The 17500-nt window shown below is 34.2% G+C and overlaps 1 protein-coding gene across 1 annotated transcript; it reads left to right on the top strand.

The window, feature by feature from the left end:
* Positions 1–5726: 5726 nt before the first annotated feature.
* LOC136837577 (mucin-19-like) lies at positions 5727–7367 on the top strand. Its single transcript, XM_067102453.1, has 2 exons — positions 5727–6069; positions 6220–7367. The coding sequence occupies exons 1-2, from the start codon at positions 5727–5729 to the stop codon at positions 7365–7367; spliced, it is 1491 nt and encodes a 496-aa protein (XP_066958554.1).
* The last annotated feature ends 10133 nt before the right edge of the window (positions 7368–17500 follow it).

Raw genomic sequence — 17500 nt, forward strand, 5'->3', positions numbered from 1 at the left:
AAATGTGATTCGTCATAGACTTCTTGCAGCAAAAATACTAAGGGATTGTTTTGCAACATGATTACCGGAGGAACCCACGAAGATAATTCGGTTTCACGAATCTTAAAATCGTTACCAGGGCGAAGCAGATCAATTCTAAAAAAAAAAAAAAAACTAACCGGGCTTTTATTAAAAAAAAAAAACCTGTGTCGAAAACACTTGATCAAATTTCCATTGAAAATGAGCCAAGTAATTTACATTTTGGGATTTTTTTTAACTTTGTTATCTTTTTCTTTGTCGTTTCCTTATATATCGATTAGGAATGCAAATGGGGAACAGGAAACTAATCCAGAATCAGTGACGCCTCTCTGAGATCTACTTTAATCGACCTTCGAATGTTTTAGTAGTCATTGTTAATAGACCTAGAGGAAGCCTTGAAAACTAGTTCGGTGGAATTTCCATTTCCTTTTGGGAACCTTTAAGGAACAGCCCCCTTTCATTCCTTTTTATTGTACCTCCATTCATATTATCTTCCTTCCATCTTACTATCCACCCTCTCTTAATAATTATTTCATAGTGCAACTGCGAGGTTTCCCTACTGTTACACCTTTCAACCTACCTACTCTCAATTTCCTTTCCAGCCTAAACTCTATATGCTATTCCATTCCATTCCATTTAAGGAACAGCACTGAAATTTTAACGAGGGATTCTACTGCTTCTTTTTACTTTTAAATTAGAAAAAAAAGTATTTGAAAATGTCTCCTTTTCCATCATTGGTTTCTTTAAAACATAAATCATTGTTTTCTTTAAAACATAAATCATCTAATTGTTATCTTGAAACAGATATCTCCTCCAGTCCTGGTTTCCCGAATAAGCCTCAGAAATTAAAATAATTTCAATGACTGCTTCGAGATGTATAAAAAGGGGGGGCGAATAATGTAATTATATTAACGATAAAACCGTAGAAGTATTTTTTTATTTCAACTATTTCGTTCCCTCATAATCTCCTTCCTTGTTCTTCTCTCATGCTAAAATTTGATTCTATCCGAAGAGAAGACAGTAAATGATATATGAAACCTTTTGGCCAACCGAACTGTCTCTTTACCCAGAATTGCCTAAGAAAGTGAGATCTGATACGCTTAATATATATCACATATATATACTATGACGTCTCTCTCTCTCTCTCTCTCTCTCTCTCTCTCTCTCTCTCTCTCTCTCTCTCTCTCTCTCTCTCTCTCTCTGTTAAATAAAATACTTTGGCCAACCGAACTGTCTCTTTATCCAGAAATGCCTAAAGAGAGTGAGAGCTGACATGCTTAATATATATCACATATACTATGGACTCTCTCTCTCTCTCTCTCTCTCTCTCTCTCTCTCTCTCTCTCTCTCTCTCTGTTAAATAAAACACTTTGGCCAACCGAACTGTCTCGTTATCCGGAAATGGCTGAAAAAAGTGAGAGATATACGTTTAATATATGTCACATTACTGTGACATCCCTCTCTCTCTCTCTCTCTCTCTCTCTCTCTCTCTCTCTCTGACAAAAAAGAGAGGTAAACCAGACGTCCCCAATAAAAAAAAGGTCACATATTCCTAGAATTCCATTGTTGCAATTCAAGGTCTTTGCTTTCTCTGACGTGACCTCCGTTCCATAATCCTTTCAGCCATTTTAGCTAATTAAAACTAAACCCTTTGAGCTTAGCCCTTAACGATCACTTGTTTTTTTTATATTTGTTTTTTGTAAAGTACCAGATTTTGGTTTCACTCTCTCTTTCGAAAGACTTTCCTTTTCTGTTTAAAACGACACAAAAGCCGAGTGGAGATTTGCTTTCTTTGTCTGTTTAGAATTTTCTTTTTTATCGTGCTTTTATTTTTCCCCTTTCACAAAGCATTCTCTGCGGCTCAGTTCAGTGTTTTATCAAGTAAATCCGATTGACAGACGTCTGCCTACAGAAAAAGGACGTTAGTTTTCTCCCTTTTAAAGTCCTTTGCATTTTCAGTGTATAGGTATCATCTATCACTTACATTAATACACTTGTATGTGAAGTGAGGTTTGTTTTCCTTTTCGCCAGTTCACCCGTCTGTTTTTTTTTATTTTTATGTTTTCATGACACTTGTTTTTGAAGGTCATGGGTATCTGTGATGATGATGACCCATCATAACCCTTTTCATTGGACTTAAAAGAAAAAGCCGAGCTGTTACTGATAGGTTTTCCGAAGTTTTGTGACGCTCTTAATTTTAGATATATATTTCCTTGCATGAGACAATGGGGCGTTAGGTCATAGATCATGTGAAGCATTTACTCACTCTCTCTCTCTCTCTCTCTCTCTCTCTCTCTCTCTCTCTCTCTCTCTCTCTCTCTATAATAATATATATACATATATATATATATATATATATATATATATATATATATATATATATATATATATATATATATATATATATATATATATATATAAATATATAAATATATATATATATATATATATATATATATATATATATATATATATATATATATATAAATAAATATATATATATATATATATATAAATATATATATATATATATATATATATATATATATATAAATATGTACATATATATATATATACAGTATGTATATATATACATGTACATATATATATATATATATATATATATATATATATATATATATATATATATATATATATATATATATATACGTACGTACATATCGTTTACATTTATCTACTGTGTTACCTTTTTCCTACCGGCTTCATTAAAAAATTTTATGCGATATCAAGAGGTTTGATATTTCGTGCAGCAAAGCTGCAACTTTTCTGAACACTGACAGACCAATGCTTCGTTCGCAAGTCTACAAAAACCTTTACCTTTACTTAAATGTAATTTGTCATAACTCATTTAGCAATTTAAGGCAGTTTAGCTTTTATTGTCTTAATGTGGGGATACACTATGAAATATTGCATCTGTATAAGGGGCAATGTATTTTGTTCTAAAAGAACTTAACGACATTGCCATGGAAATTACTCAAAAACCTTTTAATATTATGCTCTTTTCTTATTAGCCAACACAATGTCTTCAAGGTCTTGATGTCATATCGTTCAGGACCCTTGTCTTTTTTTTTTTTTTTTGCTGAATCAGCATATTCAGTTAAGGCATTTACCTGTTGTATTGGACATACCTCGGGTTTTATTTATTTGGTAATAAATCAACACTCTTCAATTGTATCCTAGTAACTGCACGCAATGTTGACGTGCTCATTTCATGAAGGAGTTAATTTCTTCAGTTAACATACTTTTGTGCTTTAGTGTACATTTCTTACATGTTCGCTATTATGAACACGTTTGGTAAAGCACTCTGTATTTTATACTGCATTCCACGCCTAGCATTCAGTTCATTATTGCTGTTTAATTTTACACCTAACTACGAAACTTATGTAAAAAAAAATGCAAGTAAACATGCGCTCGTACAAGGTTAAAATGCTGTTTCCTAAAGATTACCTTACATAAATTTTAGTTTTAAAGCTTTTTATGCATCAGATTGCATGCGAAATGGAACTTATTACGTAAATTACGTTGGATTATATTAAACAAGTACCCGTGACGATGGGTGTTCGGTTTTAGGCAACCTGTACCCATCTCTGTGGCAAACTCACGTTCAATAATATGATTGTTGCTCCAAGACTGTCATTGGCTTCTGCTGTGAAACCTTCACAGCAGGTTCTGCAATAGATTAGGGATTTTATGCTTCATCGTTAATTGCATTGAGACAATTGTTCAATTGAAAACCATGATTCTTTCTATTCTAGCCCTCTAGACTTTTTTTCTGACTTTCTTTGTGAAGTGTCTAACTCGCGTTTTTTATCCACGGAATTTCTTTAAACTAAAAACATTTCAACATGAAAGCAAACTATTTCTATACACATTGCATGTGTTTTAATGTGCTGAATTTGCTTGCATAAGTATGACTATTCCCGACATGTTACTGGCACACGTTAGGTGTGTGCTAGTAACTTGGGGGGACTAGTTACTAGCTAGGGGGACGAGCTTGCTCCTCCCCCATTACACGGAACTATAATTTTCTTATACCTATAAGAATATAATTGAGCCTATGCCCACAATGCCCTATGAAGATGGTGTCACTTATACCTATGGGAATATAAGTGAGCTTATGCCAACAATGCCCTATGAAGATGGTGTCACTTATACCTATGGAAATATAATTGAGCTTATGCCAACAATGCCCCATGAAGATGGTGTCACTTTTACCTATGGGAATATAAGTGAGCTTATGCCAACAATGCCCTATGAAGATGGTGTCACTTATACCTATGGGAATATAAGTGAGCTTATGCCAACAATGCCCTATGAAGATGGTGTCACTTATACCTATGGGAATATAAGTGAGCTTATGCCAACAATGCCCTATGAAGATGGTGTCACTTATACCTATGGAAATATAACTGAGCATATGCCAACAATGCCCTATGAAGATGGGTCACTTATACCTATGGAAATATAATTGAGCATATGGGAAAGATGGGTCACTTATACCTATGGGAGCTTATGCCTACTATGCCCTATGAAGATGGTGTCACTTATACCTATGGGAATATAAGTGACCTTATGCCTACTATGCCCTATGAAGATGGTGTCACTTATACCTATGGGAATATAAGTGACCTTATGCCTACTATGCCCTATGAAGATGGTGTCGCTTATACTTATGGAATATATAACTTATGACAACAACTTATGGGAACATCAATTATGCCCACAATGAAGATGGTGAAGATGGTGTCACTTATACCTATGGGAATATAAATGAGCTTATGCCCACAATGCCCTATGAAGATGGTGTTGCTTATACCTATGGGAATATAACTAAGCTTATTCCCACAATGCCCTATGAAGATGGTGTCGCTTATACCTATGGGAATATAAGTGAGCTTATGCCCACAATGCCCTATGAAGATGGTGTCACTTATAATTATGGGAATATATTTGCGCTTATGTCCACAATGCCCTATGAAGATGGTGTCACTTATACCTATAGGAATATAAGTGAGTTTATGCCCACAATGCCCTATGAAGATGGTGTCACTTATACCTATGGGAATATAAGTGAGCTTATGCCCACAATGCCCTATGAAGATGGTGTCCCTTATACCTATGGGAATATAAGTGAGCTTATGCCCATAATGCCCTATGAAGATGGTGTCGCTTATACCTATGGGAATATAACTAAGCTTATGCCCACAATGCCCTATGAAGATGGTGTCACTGATACCTATGGGAATATAAGTGGGCTTATGCCCACAATGCCCTATGAAGATGGTGTCACTTATACCTATGGAAATATATTTGAGCTTATGCCCACAATGCCCTATGAAGATGGTGTCACTTATACCTATGGGAAAAATAAGTGAGCTTATGCCCACAATGCCCTATGAAGATGGTGTCACTTATACCTTTGGAAATATATTTGAGCTAATGCCCACAATGCCCTATGAAGATGGTGTCACTTATACCTATGGGAATATAAGTGAGCTTATGCCCACAATGCTCTATGAAGATGGTGTTGCTTATACCTATGGGAATATAAGTGAGCTTGTCCCCACAGTGCCCTATGAAGATGGTGTTGCTTATACCTATGGGAATATAGTGAGCTTATGCCCACAGTGCCCTATGAAGATGGTGTCACTTATACCTATGGGAATATAAGTGAGCTTATGCCCACAATGCCCTATGAAGATGGTGTCGCTTATACCTATAGGACTATAAGTGAGCTTATGCCCACAGTGCCCTATGAAGATGGTGTCACTTATACCTATGGGAATATAAGTGAGCTTATGCCCACAATGCCCTATGAAGATGGTGTCGCTTATACCTATGGGAATATAAGTGAGCTTATGCCCACAGTGCCCTATGAAGATGGTGTCACTTATACCTATGGGAATATAAGTGAGCTTATGCCCACAGTGCCCTATGAAGATGGTGTCGCTTATACCTATGGGAATATAACTAAGCTTATGCCCACAATGCCCTATGAAGATGGTGTCGCTGATACCTATGGGAATATAAGTGAGCTTATGCCCACAATGCCCTATGAAGATGGTGTCACTTATACCTATGGAAATATATTTGAGCTTATGCCCACAATGCCCTATGAAGATGGTGTCACTTATACCTATGGGAATATAAGTGAGCTTATGCCCACAATGCCCTATGAAGATGGTGTCACTTATACCTTTGGAAATATATTTGAGCTTATGCCCACAATGCCCTATGAAGATGGTGTCACTTATACCTATGGGAATATAAGTGAGCTTATGCCCACAATGCTCTATGAAGATGGTGTCACTTATACCTATGGGAATATAAGTGAGCTTGTGCCCACAGTGCCCTATGAAGATGGTGTTGCTTATACCTATGGGAATATAAGTGAGCTTATGCCCACAGTGCCCTATGAAGATGGTGTCACTTATACCTATGGGAATATAAGTGAGCTTATGCCCACAATGCCCTATGAAGATGGTGTCGCTTATACCTATAGGAATATAAGTGAGCTTATGCCCACAGTGCCCTATGAAGATGGTGTCACTTATACCTATGGGAATATAAGTGAGCTTATGCCCACAATGCCCTATGAAGATGGTGTCGCTTATACCTATGGGAATATAAGTGAGCTTATGCCCACTGTGCCCTATAAAGATGGTGTCACTTATACCTATGGGAATATAAGTGAGCTTATGCCCACAGTGCCCTATGAAGATGGTGTCACTTATACCTATGGTAATATAAGTGAGCTTATGCCCACAGTGCCCTATGAAGATGGTGTCACTTATACCTATGGGAATATAAGTGAGCTTATACCCACAGCCCCCTATGAAGATGGTGTCACTTATACCTATGGGAATATAAGTGAGCTTATGCCCACAATGCCCTATGAAGATGGTGTCCCTTATACCTATGGGAATATAACTAAGCTTATGCCCACAATGCCCTATGAAGATGGTGTCACTTATACCTTGCCCACAATGCCCTACGACGATGGTGTCACTTGTACTTATGGGAATATAACTGAGCTTATGCTCACTATGCCCTGTCAAGATGGTGTCACTTTTACCTATGGTAATGTAACTGAGCTTGTGCCCACTATGCCCTATGAAGATGGTGTCACTTATACCTGTGGGAATATAATTGAGTTTATGCCCACTACACCTCATGAAGGTTACACAAAACAACGTAACAAACATTTTGCTTTTTATCATTATAAGATAATGGTGGCTGACTACTCTTTTGCAAACATAAAATTTCTATATGGTCCATTAATATACCGTCATCAGTGTGTCACAAATACGCCACTGCTTTCGAAATGACCATAAAAGTTCGTATTTATCCATTTCCCGTTCAACCGCAAAAACAGTAAAAAATACGATCAAACAGATTGTCATAAATCAAATTCTATTAAAACGCTTCCCGGCCCCAGGGATTCATAAACGCTGTTTGGTCTCTCAAAGTACTGCATTTATGCATTTCCATAGATATTTCATTGAAATTCATATGAGTACTAATTTCACGTGCGGATTTTATAAAGGGAGCAATAATACCAGTACGATAATGACGTATTTTACAATGAATTAAATAAATAAATATTTGATATCAAATTGAAAGACAATAAATTGTAAAATAATGTGAAAATTTTAAATAGTGAATATGTAACTTTGGCGCAATATTTCCTTTTACTAAAAAGGAAAGGAAATAAGTATAACATTTAATTTGAGGCGGGGTTTTTGTTCATAGTATCAGCGAATTTTTCATGGGTATAAAATTTTAAATAAAATTTTATATATATATATATATATATATATATATATATATATATATATATATATATATATATATATATATATATATATATATATATTAGTTATTTCATATTACCTTAACAAAGGTTTAACAGTTTAGACTTGAGAAACATTGGTACGATATAATTAAAATATAACCTGTGTTACTAAAGTAATATAAATCTAGTTTCATTTATGCGATTTTTTTCTTTGCACGTGTTGTCGTCATCATTATCATTATCATCATCATCATCATTATCATCACAGTCCTTGCCAGTTTCCACCCTAGCTGCCTGTTCAGTCTGCCAAGAATTAATCAGAGTGACTGTCACTTCCACTAGTCTGTTCAAGTTCATCATCATCTTTATTACCACCATCATCATTTTCATAATCATCAACGTCATCATCATCATTTTCAGAATCATCATCATAATCTTCATAATCATCATCATTTTAATAATTATCATCATCATCATCATTTTCATAATCATCATCATCATTTTCATAATCATCATCATCAACAGAGCAGGATCGGTTATCATCAATATCACTGTCACTCCACTTTCCTTCAAGCAGCTTCTGGACAATTACCGTTTCCTTCTCTTGCTGACGGTTAATGGAAGGACCGGTCTCCACATCACACCGCTTTGGTTTAACCACATCATTCACAATGATACTTTCAGATCCCTTGCTGGAAAAGGTATAGAAGATGAATGAACGTGGAGCTGTTTCCAGAGACCTTTCTAGCTGTAAGTTCTCCTGTTATGTTAAAGTAACTTATTCTTGGAAGTAAGAAAGACGACAAGGATTCAGCTCCCTCTTTTGCAACCCCGGAGATCTGCATGAACGTAAGAAATGTACATCCTCTTCGTTTTTAGGCGGGGTTAGGGGGGCGTGTTGTTAGCTGATATTATCCCTGTATGTAAGGTAATGAATTGCTCCAACCCCCAAAAGTAGGTTTTCCGATATTTCCCAAACGTGGCCATGACTACAAATACCTTTCGAAGTTTATATGTTCTTCTAGAGGAAATGCATTGATTTAATGTTCCCAATTCCCTTAAATGCACTATATGTTTTCCGATATTTCCCAAACGTGGCCATGACTACAAATACCTTTCGAAGTTTGTGTGTTCTTCTAGAGGAAATGCATTGATTTAATGTTCCCAATTCCTTAAATGCACTATATATATATATATATATATATATATATATATATATATATATATATATATATATATATATATATATATACATATATGTATATATGTGTGTGTGTGTATTTGCTACTATATACGTTATACAGCTGCTATACGTATGCATATTTGTTGATTTATGCATGCATCTCCCTTTCCCATCTGGAATAAGCGATCACCTCAGGTTTAACAGGTTTGATGGCTGCATTTCCAGTTCAAAGGCTCTGTAGTATAAAGAGAAACCAAGGCTCGAGGAAGTTTGTAAGATCCTTGTTTTGGTTCATTGTAGTGAGATGTCATTATCATTCCACTCATAAATATGCAAGGCTTTAAATAGTGACCCCAATGTTCACTGATGACTGGTGGCTGTATAAACAATTGCTGTGAGTCTAAATGTCATCAAACATAATCATTCGTATACAGTTACAGCGAGGATGGGATACACATACGTTCTTCAGTAATTATTAGGTAAAGACAGATCTGCACATACAACAGTTAATGTGGATGTAGATTTACTCAAAAGCAATGACATTCCTTCCTGCAAAAGGTATAGCCACTCTTGTTCCATATATCTCCTCGTTTTTACCTTCCACTGTTGCCTATTCCTCTTCTAACTGCTCCTCGTCGTCTTTTATTCACGCTGTTATCATCAAGTTTTTCTCACCATTCCCCCTTCTTTATCTTTCTTCCCTGCGAATTCCATCTTTTATAAATAACTTACTTCCTTTATTTTTGTATTCTGAAGAATTTCTTATTTACTTATTTTTCATTATAAGTCTAGTTTTCCATTGATCCCTCCTCTATTTGTTCTTGAAAAATAATTTGCCATTTGTCTCTTGCAGTAACGACGCCCCAGTCTCGTCGTTCAACCACTATATCGAAAGTTATCAATCTTCGTTTTTTGGCCAAAGTAATGGCCAGGCGCCCTAACCAAATGGATTTCATTTCCGGTAAATCCCCATTGGGTATATGCTGCTCTAAAAATCATGGATCCCATAACAACCTCTCTCTTTACGATCACCTACATAAATGCTTGTGGACGGTCGAGGGTCATAGACCTCAATGTACGGCTGAAGTGGGCTATAGTTCAACGAACTTTTATTGTTGCATTTATCCTTGGTTTATAATACAACTTTTTAAATCTGAAAGATTTTGGCAGTAAAATCGACTGTTGATCGTTTGAACTCAAGTCTAATTTCTGTTTAGTTTAAAAAATAAATGTGAAGCCTAACAGTCTTTCAGTTGATTATGTGCCACATGACAGGAGGAATTCGAATGAAGAAATAAATGTCAGTCGTAAGCAAACTTTCTCTTCTACTTATTTAAAGGAAATGAAAATGCCTTTGTCTAGCCAAGGTCTGAGGAGGAAAGAAAAATAATGCCATAGCCTTTTATTTGATTAAAATATCCTTTTATTTGAATCAGTTAAAGCAAGTATCTTGTATTTCCTTGTACCACAAATAAGCAAATAAATGGTTTGGTCTGATTTCTCAAAACTGTCGATTCTTGACTCTCTCTTTGACCGCAGAAATTCTGTTTCAGGACCTTCTTAAACTATATATTTTTTGTACACTGTTCAGTGTTCTTGATAATTAGGTAAAATTGCGTAATATCCACAAAGACACTTAGGTCTTCATTTTATATTTTTTAGTGATCCCCAATAAAACTGACTGTTTATGTGGCAAATGGTGTCAGTCCTGGAACACAGCCATGTGGTACTTCTGGTAGCCTTTTAGAAGCAGTTTATGGTTTCCAGTTTTTACTCTTAATATTCTATTTCTTGGTTCTGGTAGACTCAATACGAACTCTCCTCATCTTAACTAATAGCTCTCTTATGTCACTGCATGACTGTTAATTATGTGTGTGCTTGTGGACATACATATATGATGGTCAAATTACTAAATCTGTTCGAAGCAGGAAGTTTCTTCTAATGAGCATGACAATAAAAACGATTTATCAAGCGTCCAATTTCCCTCACTTGTTCTGTGAAAGATCAAATCTCTTCTTGCTCTGTTCAGTTACCATGTTTTTTCCTGAAACCTGAAACCTCCATTCTATAAAAAGAGGCGACCATTCAACGTAGGAATCTTCAGGGCAACAACAGCGAAATAAAAATGCCGTAAATATCATCCTTGCGAGGCCATTTCCAATTGCAATTTACTGTAATATCCCCGGATATGAAAAATAAGAGGAATCGTACTTACTTTCCAACTATTGCAGAAGAAGAAGAAGGCGGAACTCATATTGGAAGTCGACTCCCATTGACTAAGACTTGGATATTGATTCTAATACTCTGCTGTAACAGAAACGACGACGGTTGTTCAGGTCTTTATTTATGCCCTGCCGAAGACTTTTCCAGAATGTGAGACGTTCTCAAGGAGGAGGAAGAGGAGGAGAAAGCTTCCGGGATTATATTGACGGCTGATTGTAAAACGATGTGATATTGCTCTCGAGATTGTCTCTGCTTTTATAAACGATTAGCTTCTGTCTGCAGAGTTTTCGTAACTTCTTGTTTATTTTTCATTCGAGGCCTTTGCTTGATGGGGGACATTCAGTGTGCAATGATAAAAGGCAAAGAACAAGAGGATTTAATCTAAGTACAAAAATATATGCCTTACTATCCCATGTACAGTTAAGAAAATATTATTTAGCAATATTCAGTCAGTAGAGCTTTTTCTAATTCATTCAGTTAATAAAAAAAACAATAACATTAGAATGCAATCTTTGGGTATCCGACTGTTATGCGCAGTTTTTAAAATTCGTGATAAAATATAGTTATGTTCTGTAAAAATATAGTTATGATCTGTAGGGTACCAAGAAGCTGTTCGAGCAGTTAGCAGAACATTCGGTAACCAATAATTACAATCACTGTATCCACGAATGATATATTGTATATGTATATATATATATATATATATATATATATATATATATATATATATATATATATATATATATATATATATATATATATATATATATATATATATATATATATATATATATAAATATATATATATATATATATATATATATATATATATATATATATATATATATATATATATATATATATATATATATATATATATATATATATATATATATATATATATATATATATATATATATATATATATATATATATATATATATATAATCAGAAAGCTACAAACGTCCTTTAATATCCAATTCACTCTACCTCGGAAGTAATATATTTTCATATATGTTACCGAAGGGGAATTTTTTAGTTGATAATAAGTCCACCGTCCCGTGGGGTCGAACCAGCGACGGACGAGGAATCAGGACTACAGTGACACACTAACCAGTCGGCCATATATGAAAATATATTACTTCCGAGGTAGAGTGAATTGGATATTAAAGGACGTTTGTAGCTTTCTGATTGTATATGAATCACGGTGATGTGATAAATGATGTGATAAATAGTATATATATATATATATATATATATATATATATATATATATATATATATATATACCTATCTATATATCCATTTATATATATTTATATAAATACATATATATATATATATATATATATAGGATATATATATTCAGGTATAGTTCCGGTTGTCAATCCAGTCAGTATGAATTTTGGATGAAATGTACAGACTAATTTCGAATTCAGGTCAGTTCTCTCAATCTCTGAATTTTTGTCTCTCTCTCTCTCTCTCTCTCTCTCTCTCTCTCTCTCTCTCTCTCTCAAAAAAAAAAAAAAAAAAAAAAAAAGACTCCCAAACGAACAGGTCCTTTCTACTCACATGACTTGTCATTGTCAGGAAATATTCCACGGAAGTTCCCAGGGGTCATCCCTCAAGTAATCCTTTCTCGTAAAAACATGCCATAGGACACTGGAAAAGGACTCGGCAGGCGCACCCCCATTAGAGGGTCCTGCGGATAAAGTTCTTAAGGAAAGGATATGTGCCGGTGAGTGGGGAAAATCCTAAAGGATATCATCGTGCCTTGGACGACTTTTCCCACAAAAGGGTGACAGTGTTCGCCCCCTCCTGTACAATGCCTTAGGGGAAAAGTCTTAGACTTCTGTTGGACTTTTTACCGTAAAGGAAAAATGGGCGTTTTCTCTTTATTTCATTCACTCTTTTTTTCCCTAAGCTTTATGTTTCTGGTGATTCTATTTTGACTTTCTAATTTTAGTCAGTTGCGTTTTCTTCCAGCCTCTTATTTTTTCCTTCTCTCATTTCTCATATTTTCGGACTTCTATGAATTTATTGTTCCTCTTCGTACATTTTTGCTTGGTTTCTCTTTCCTATAATTTTTCATTAATTTATTTAACTTTACCAGCTCCATCGTCCCCCTTATCTCCTCCATTTACGTTTCATTTCATTTCGCTTCTTTTCTTTTCGCTTCTAGACAAGTCAGACGAGGAAGGACAGTCAAAGAAAAGAAAAGAGGCACAAGGTATGGAATAAAAGAAGGAAATAAGATGGACTGCTAAATGAAAAATAAGTTACTTTTGTACTACGCAAAGGAAACGTGCCACAGTCATAACATTTGGGATGCTAAAATAAAGGTATCCGTACCACAGTCATATTGTTTCTATTCACTAACAAAAAAAAGAAGTTAAAATTAATTGTCTGGGAGCAATGAAAACATTTTCACATAACTTTCTTCTTCTTAAACCGTTCCGTATAGAATGGACGAAAGTAGAGTAAATAAAGTAAATAAAAATACATTTTATCCACATTAACACCTGAAATACCGGGTACAAATGCGCAAAAAAAATTCGGTTAAAGCTAACGTCATATTGAGTAATCCTTGCAAGGTTGCAGTCGGTGTTCTCTCTCTCTCTCTCTCTCTCTCTCTCTCTCTCTCTCTCAATTATATATATATATATATATATATATATATATATATATATATATATATATATATATATATATATATATATATATATATATATATATATATTATATATATATATATATGTAAATGTACTGTATGTATATATACTGTATATATATATATATATATATATATATATATATATATATATATATATATATATATATATATATATATATATATATATTCCTCCACACCATTCGTCGTTTCTCCACAAGTGTGCAAATAAAAAGACGAATTAATCAATTAAGAAGAAAAGGTTCAACACAATCTTAGACGCCACTCATCCAAATAGAATTATTCCCTTTAACCTTTAAAAAAAGAATTCACTCAAAACATAAACTCATTATATCATAACCGCGGAGACCCTACGATGAAAACGGACATCATCATCTACAATAAAAACGGTCATCATCATCTACGATGAAAGCGGTCATCATCATCTTCCCGAACGAATCGTTTCCCTTGAAAAATTCGTAGGCCAGGAGAAACACTAGACAAAGCCAATACCAAATTAACCCTTTATCGGGCCAATCAGGGCTGAAACCCTTTGCAAAAAAAAAAAAAAAAAAAAAAACTCCAGTAGCAACAGGTCCTTCTTGCCCACACACTGAAAGCTGGGATACATATAAGCAAATGAATAGACAGCGTTCAACCATCAGTAAAGGATCTTATGCATTCATTTGAAAATTAATTCAGCAGAGTAAATATATATCCTAATAATGTGATCAAGCAAATGATTTTTCAATAAAAAAAATATGCTGAGTAAAAATCACTAAAATCTTAGGCCGGTATAATGTCTAAATTCGTGGATAAATAGATTCCTACTATTGTGCTTATACATCATTTTGCCGAATTTAAAAACATATATTATTTAGAATAATTTTTCACAGATCCAGTGAAAAATATGAAATAAATTCGGTGATCATTTTACTGAATTTATTATCTTAATCAGTATTATAGAATATATTCCAATATCATCTTCTTTGGCCAGCATCACAGAATGTAATCCATGGCTTTAGTTATTGAAAGTCGGAAAAATACGAAGCCACAATATCCCTTACTTATAAACCGATAGCCACATTTTCATCTCTTCAGTTTCAATTGAACTTACTTCCAATTTTTATGTTCTCTGTAAATTTAAGGTCACAGTTTAATTAACTATTTGTTCCTCTTCTTTTTGGCTTTCAAGAAGAGCGAAGTTCCAGTTCAATTTACTTGTATCGGAGAATCTTTTTTTTTTTTTTTTTTTTAAACTTAGCTGATCTAAACTTGACATTCATCTGTGATTTTTCAACCAAGAGATTTTCCCGAAACTTCGCATATGAACTAAACTACGTAATTGGAACTCTCTGTTCAATTTTGCCGTCTCTCTCTCTCTCTCTCTCTCTCTCTCTCTCTCTCTCTCTCTCTCTCTCTCTCTCTCTCTCTCTCTCTCTAACCCAATTTCACAGTAATTTTTTCTTGCAATATATCTTTTCTCTCTCTCTAACTCCAATTTCACACAGTATATATTTTTCTTATATATATATATATTTTCCATATATATATATATATATATATATATATATATATATATATATATATATATATATATATATATATATATATATATATATATATATATATATATATATATATATATATTAGCCTATAAATACACACATATATATGTATATATATATATATATATATATATATATATATATATATATATATATATATATATATATATATATATATATATATATATATATATATATATATATATATATATATATATATATATATATATATATATATATATATATATATATATATATATATATAATGTGTGTGTACCTTAAATTGCATTAGTTCCAAACGTAAACGGAGTATTTTACCTACGTCCAGCCCCGGAAACTAATATAGACATCGTGAGTAAGAGAAGGACGTCACTCCACAAATAGTTGCCAAATAGTGTCTGGTTGTAATATCTCCCACCCTTCCCCTCTTCCTAATTTTCGGAGCTGTTTATTCATGTTATCTAATGTGATATCAATAATGTCCCATATTTCTTCATGTGTTTATCTCTCTATCTGATGTGTTATTTGTCTATGTATGTATCGCTACCTGTATCTCGGCCTCTCTCACTTTCTGTCACCGTAAATCACTGATACCGTAATTATAGGACTAATTAAGATGGGGAGGTAGTGCCGTCAGCGCACCTCACGCTGTGCACTGCATGCATTACCTAAGTTTCTTTGCAGCGTCCTTTCGGTCCCTAGCTGCGACCACTGTCATTCCTTTTACTGTCCCTCTGTTCACATTTTCGTTCTTCCATCTTACTTTTCACCCTCTCCTGTTTCCTAGTGCAACTGCGAGGTTTTCCTCCTGTTACACCTTTACAACCTTTTACTCTCGATTTCCCCTTCAGGGCTGAATGGCCTCATAGTTGCCAGCGCTTGGATTTTGGCCTAAATTTTTTATTCCACTCCATTCCATACGAAAATTTACGAAAGCCTTATTCAGTTCAAGGCACGTAGTAAGACATTTTAACTTGGGCAGTCTTTTGAAATGTTTTCTTTTCTCGCATCCTGTATGCTGATATTGTAACTTTGTGCATATTAAAGATATTTTTCAACATCAGTAAGAATAAAGTAAGATATTCAACACGAGTCGATGAAAGCTAACTCAGTGCAAAGATTACTAATAAGTTGTGACATTTTCTCCTTGCGAAAATCAGACTTATTTGATTGTGTGTTTTTTTATCATAAACCATTTCACAGATATTACATCTTTATCAACATTATAATCGTGCGTCTATTTCCAAAGGCCTCTCTCTCTCTCTCTCTCTCAATGTATTTCACCGGTATTACAACACTATTAAGTCTATGAACTGTACGTCTATTCACAATTCTCTCTCTCTCTCTCTCTCTCTCTCTCTCTCTCTCTCTCTTATCGTCGTTTCATGGTTGTATAATATCAGCAATGGTCGTGGTAGTGGCAGTGATAGTGAGACAGTTTCCATTTTTACAATTTATTGTGTCCTTCCCTATAACCTTATCATAGTCTAGAGATAGATTTGATTTTACCAGCATGCTAATTTCTTCGTGTTTTAAATGCAGATTTTTTGAAGGAACTGATAAAAGGCATTCTGAGTCCAAATGCATTAGGGACTGATAAAAGGATTTCTGAGTTAGAATACATTAAGGACTAATAAAAGTCGTTCTGAGTTCAAATACATTAGGGACTGATAAAAGGCATTCTGAATTAAAATACATTAGGGACTGATAAAAGGCATTCTGAGTTCAAATTCATTATGGACTGATAAAAGGCATTCTGAGTTCAAATACATTAGGGACTAATAAAAGGCATTCTGAGTTCAAATACATTAGGGACCAATAAAAGGCATTCTGAGTTCAAATTCATTATGGGCTGATAAAAGGCATTCTGAGTTTAAATACATTAGGGACTAATAAAAGGCATTCTGAGTTCAAATACATTAGGGACTGATAAAAGGTATTCTGGGTTCAAATATATTAGGGACTGATGAAAGGCATTCTCAGTTCAAATACATAAGGGACTGATAAAAGGCATTCTGAGT

This window comes from Macrobrachium rosenbergii, chromosome 59 (genome assembly GCF_040412425.1).
Source record: "Macrobrachium rosenbergii isolate ZJJX-2024 chromosome 59, ASM4041242v1, whole genome shotgun sequence".
NCBI lineage: Eukaryota > Metazoa > Arthropoda > Malacostraca > Decapoda > Palaemonidae > Macrobrachium > Macrobrachium rosenbergii.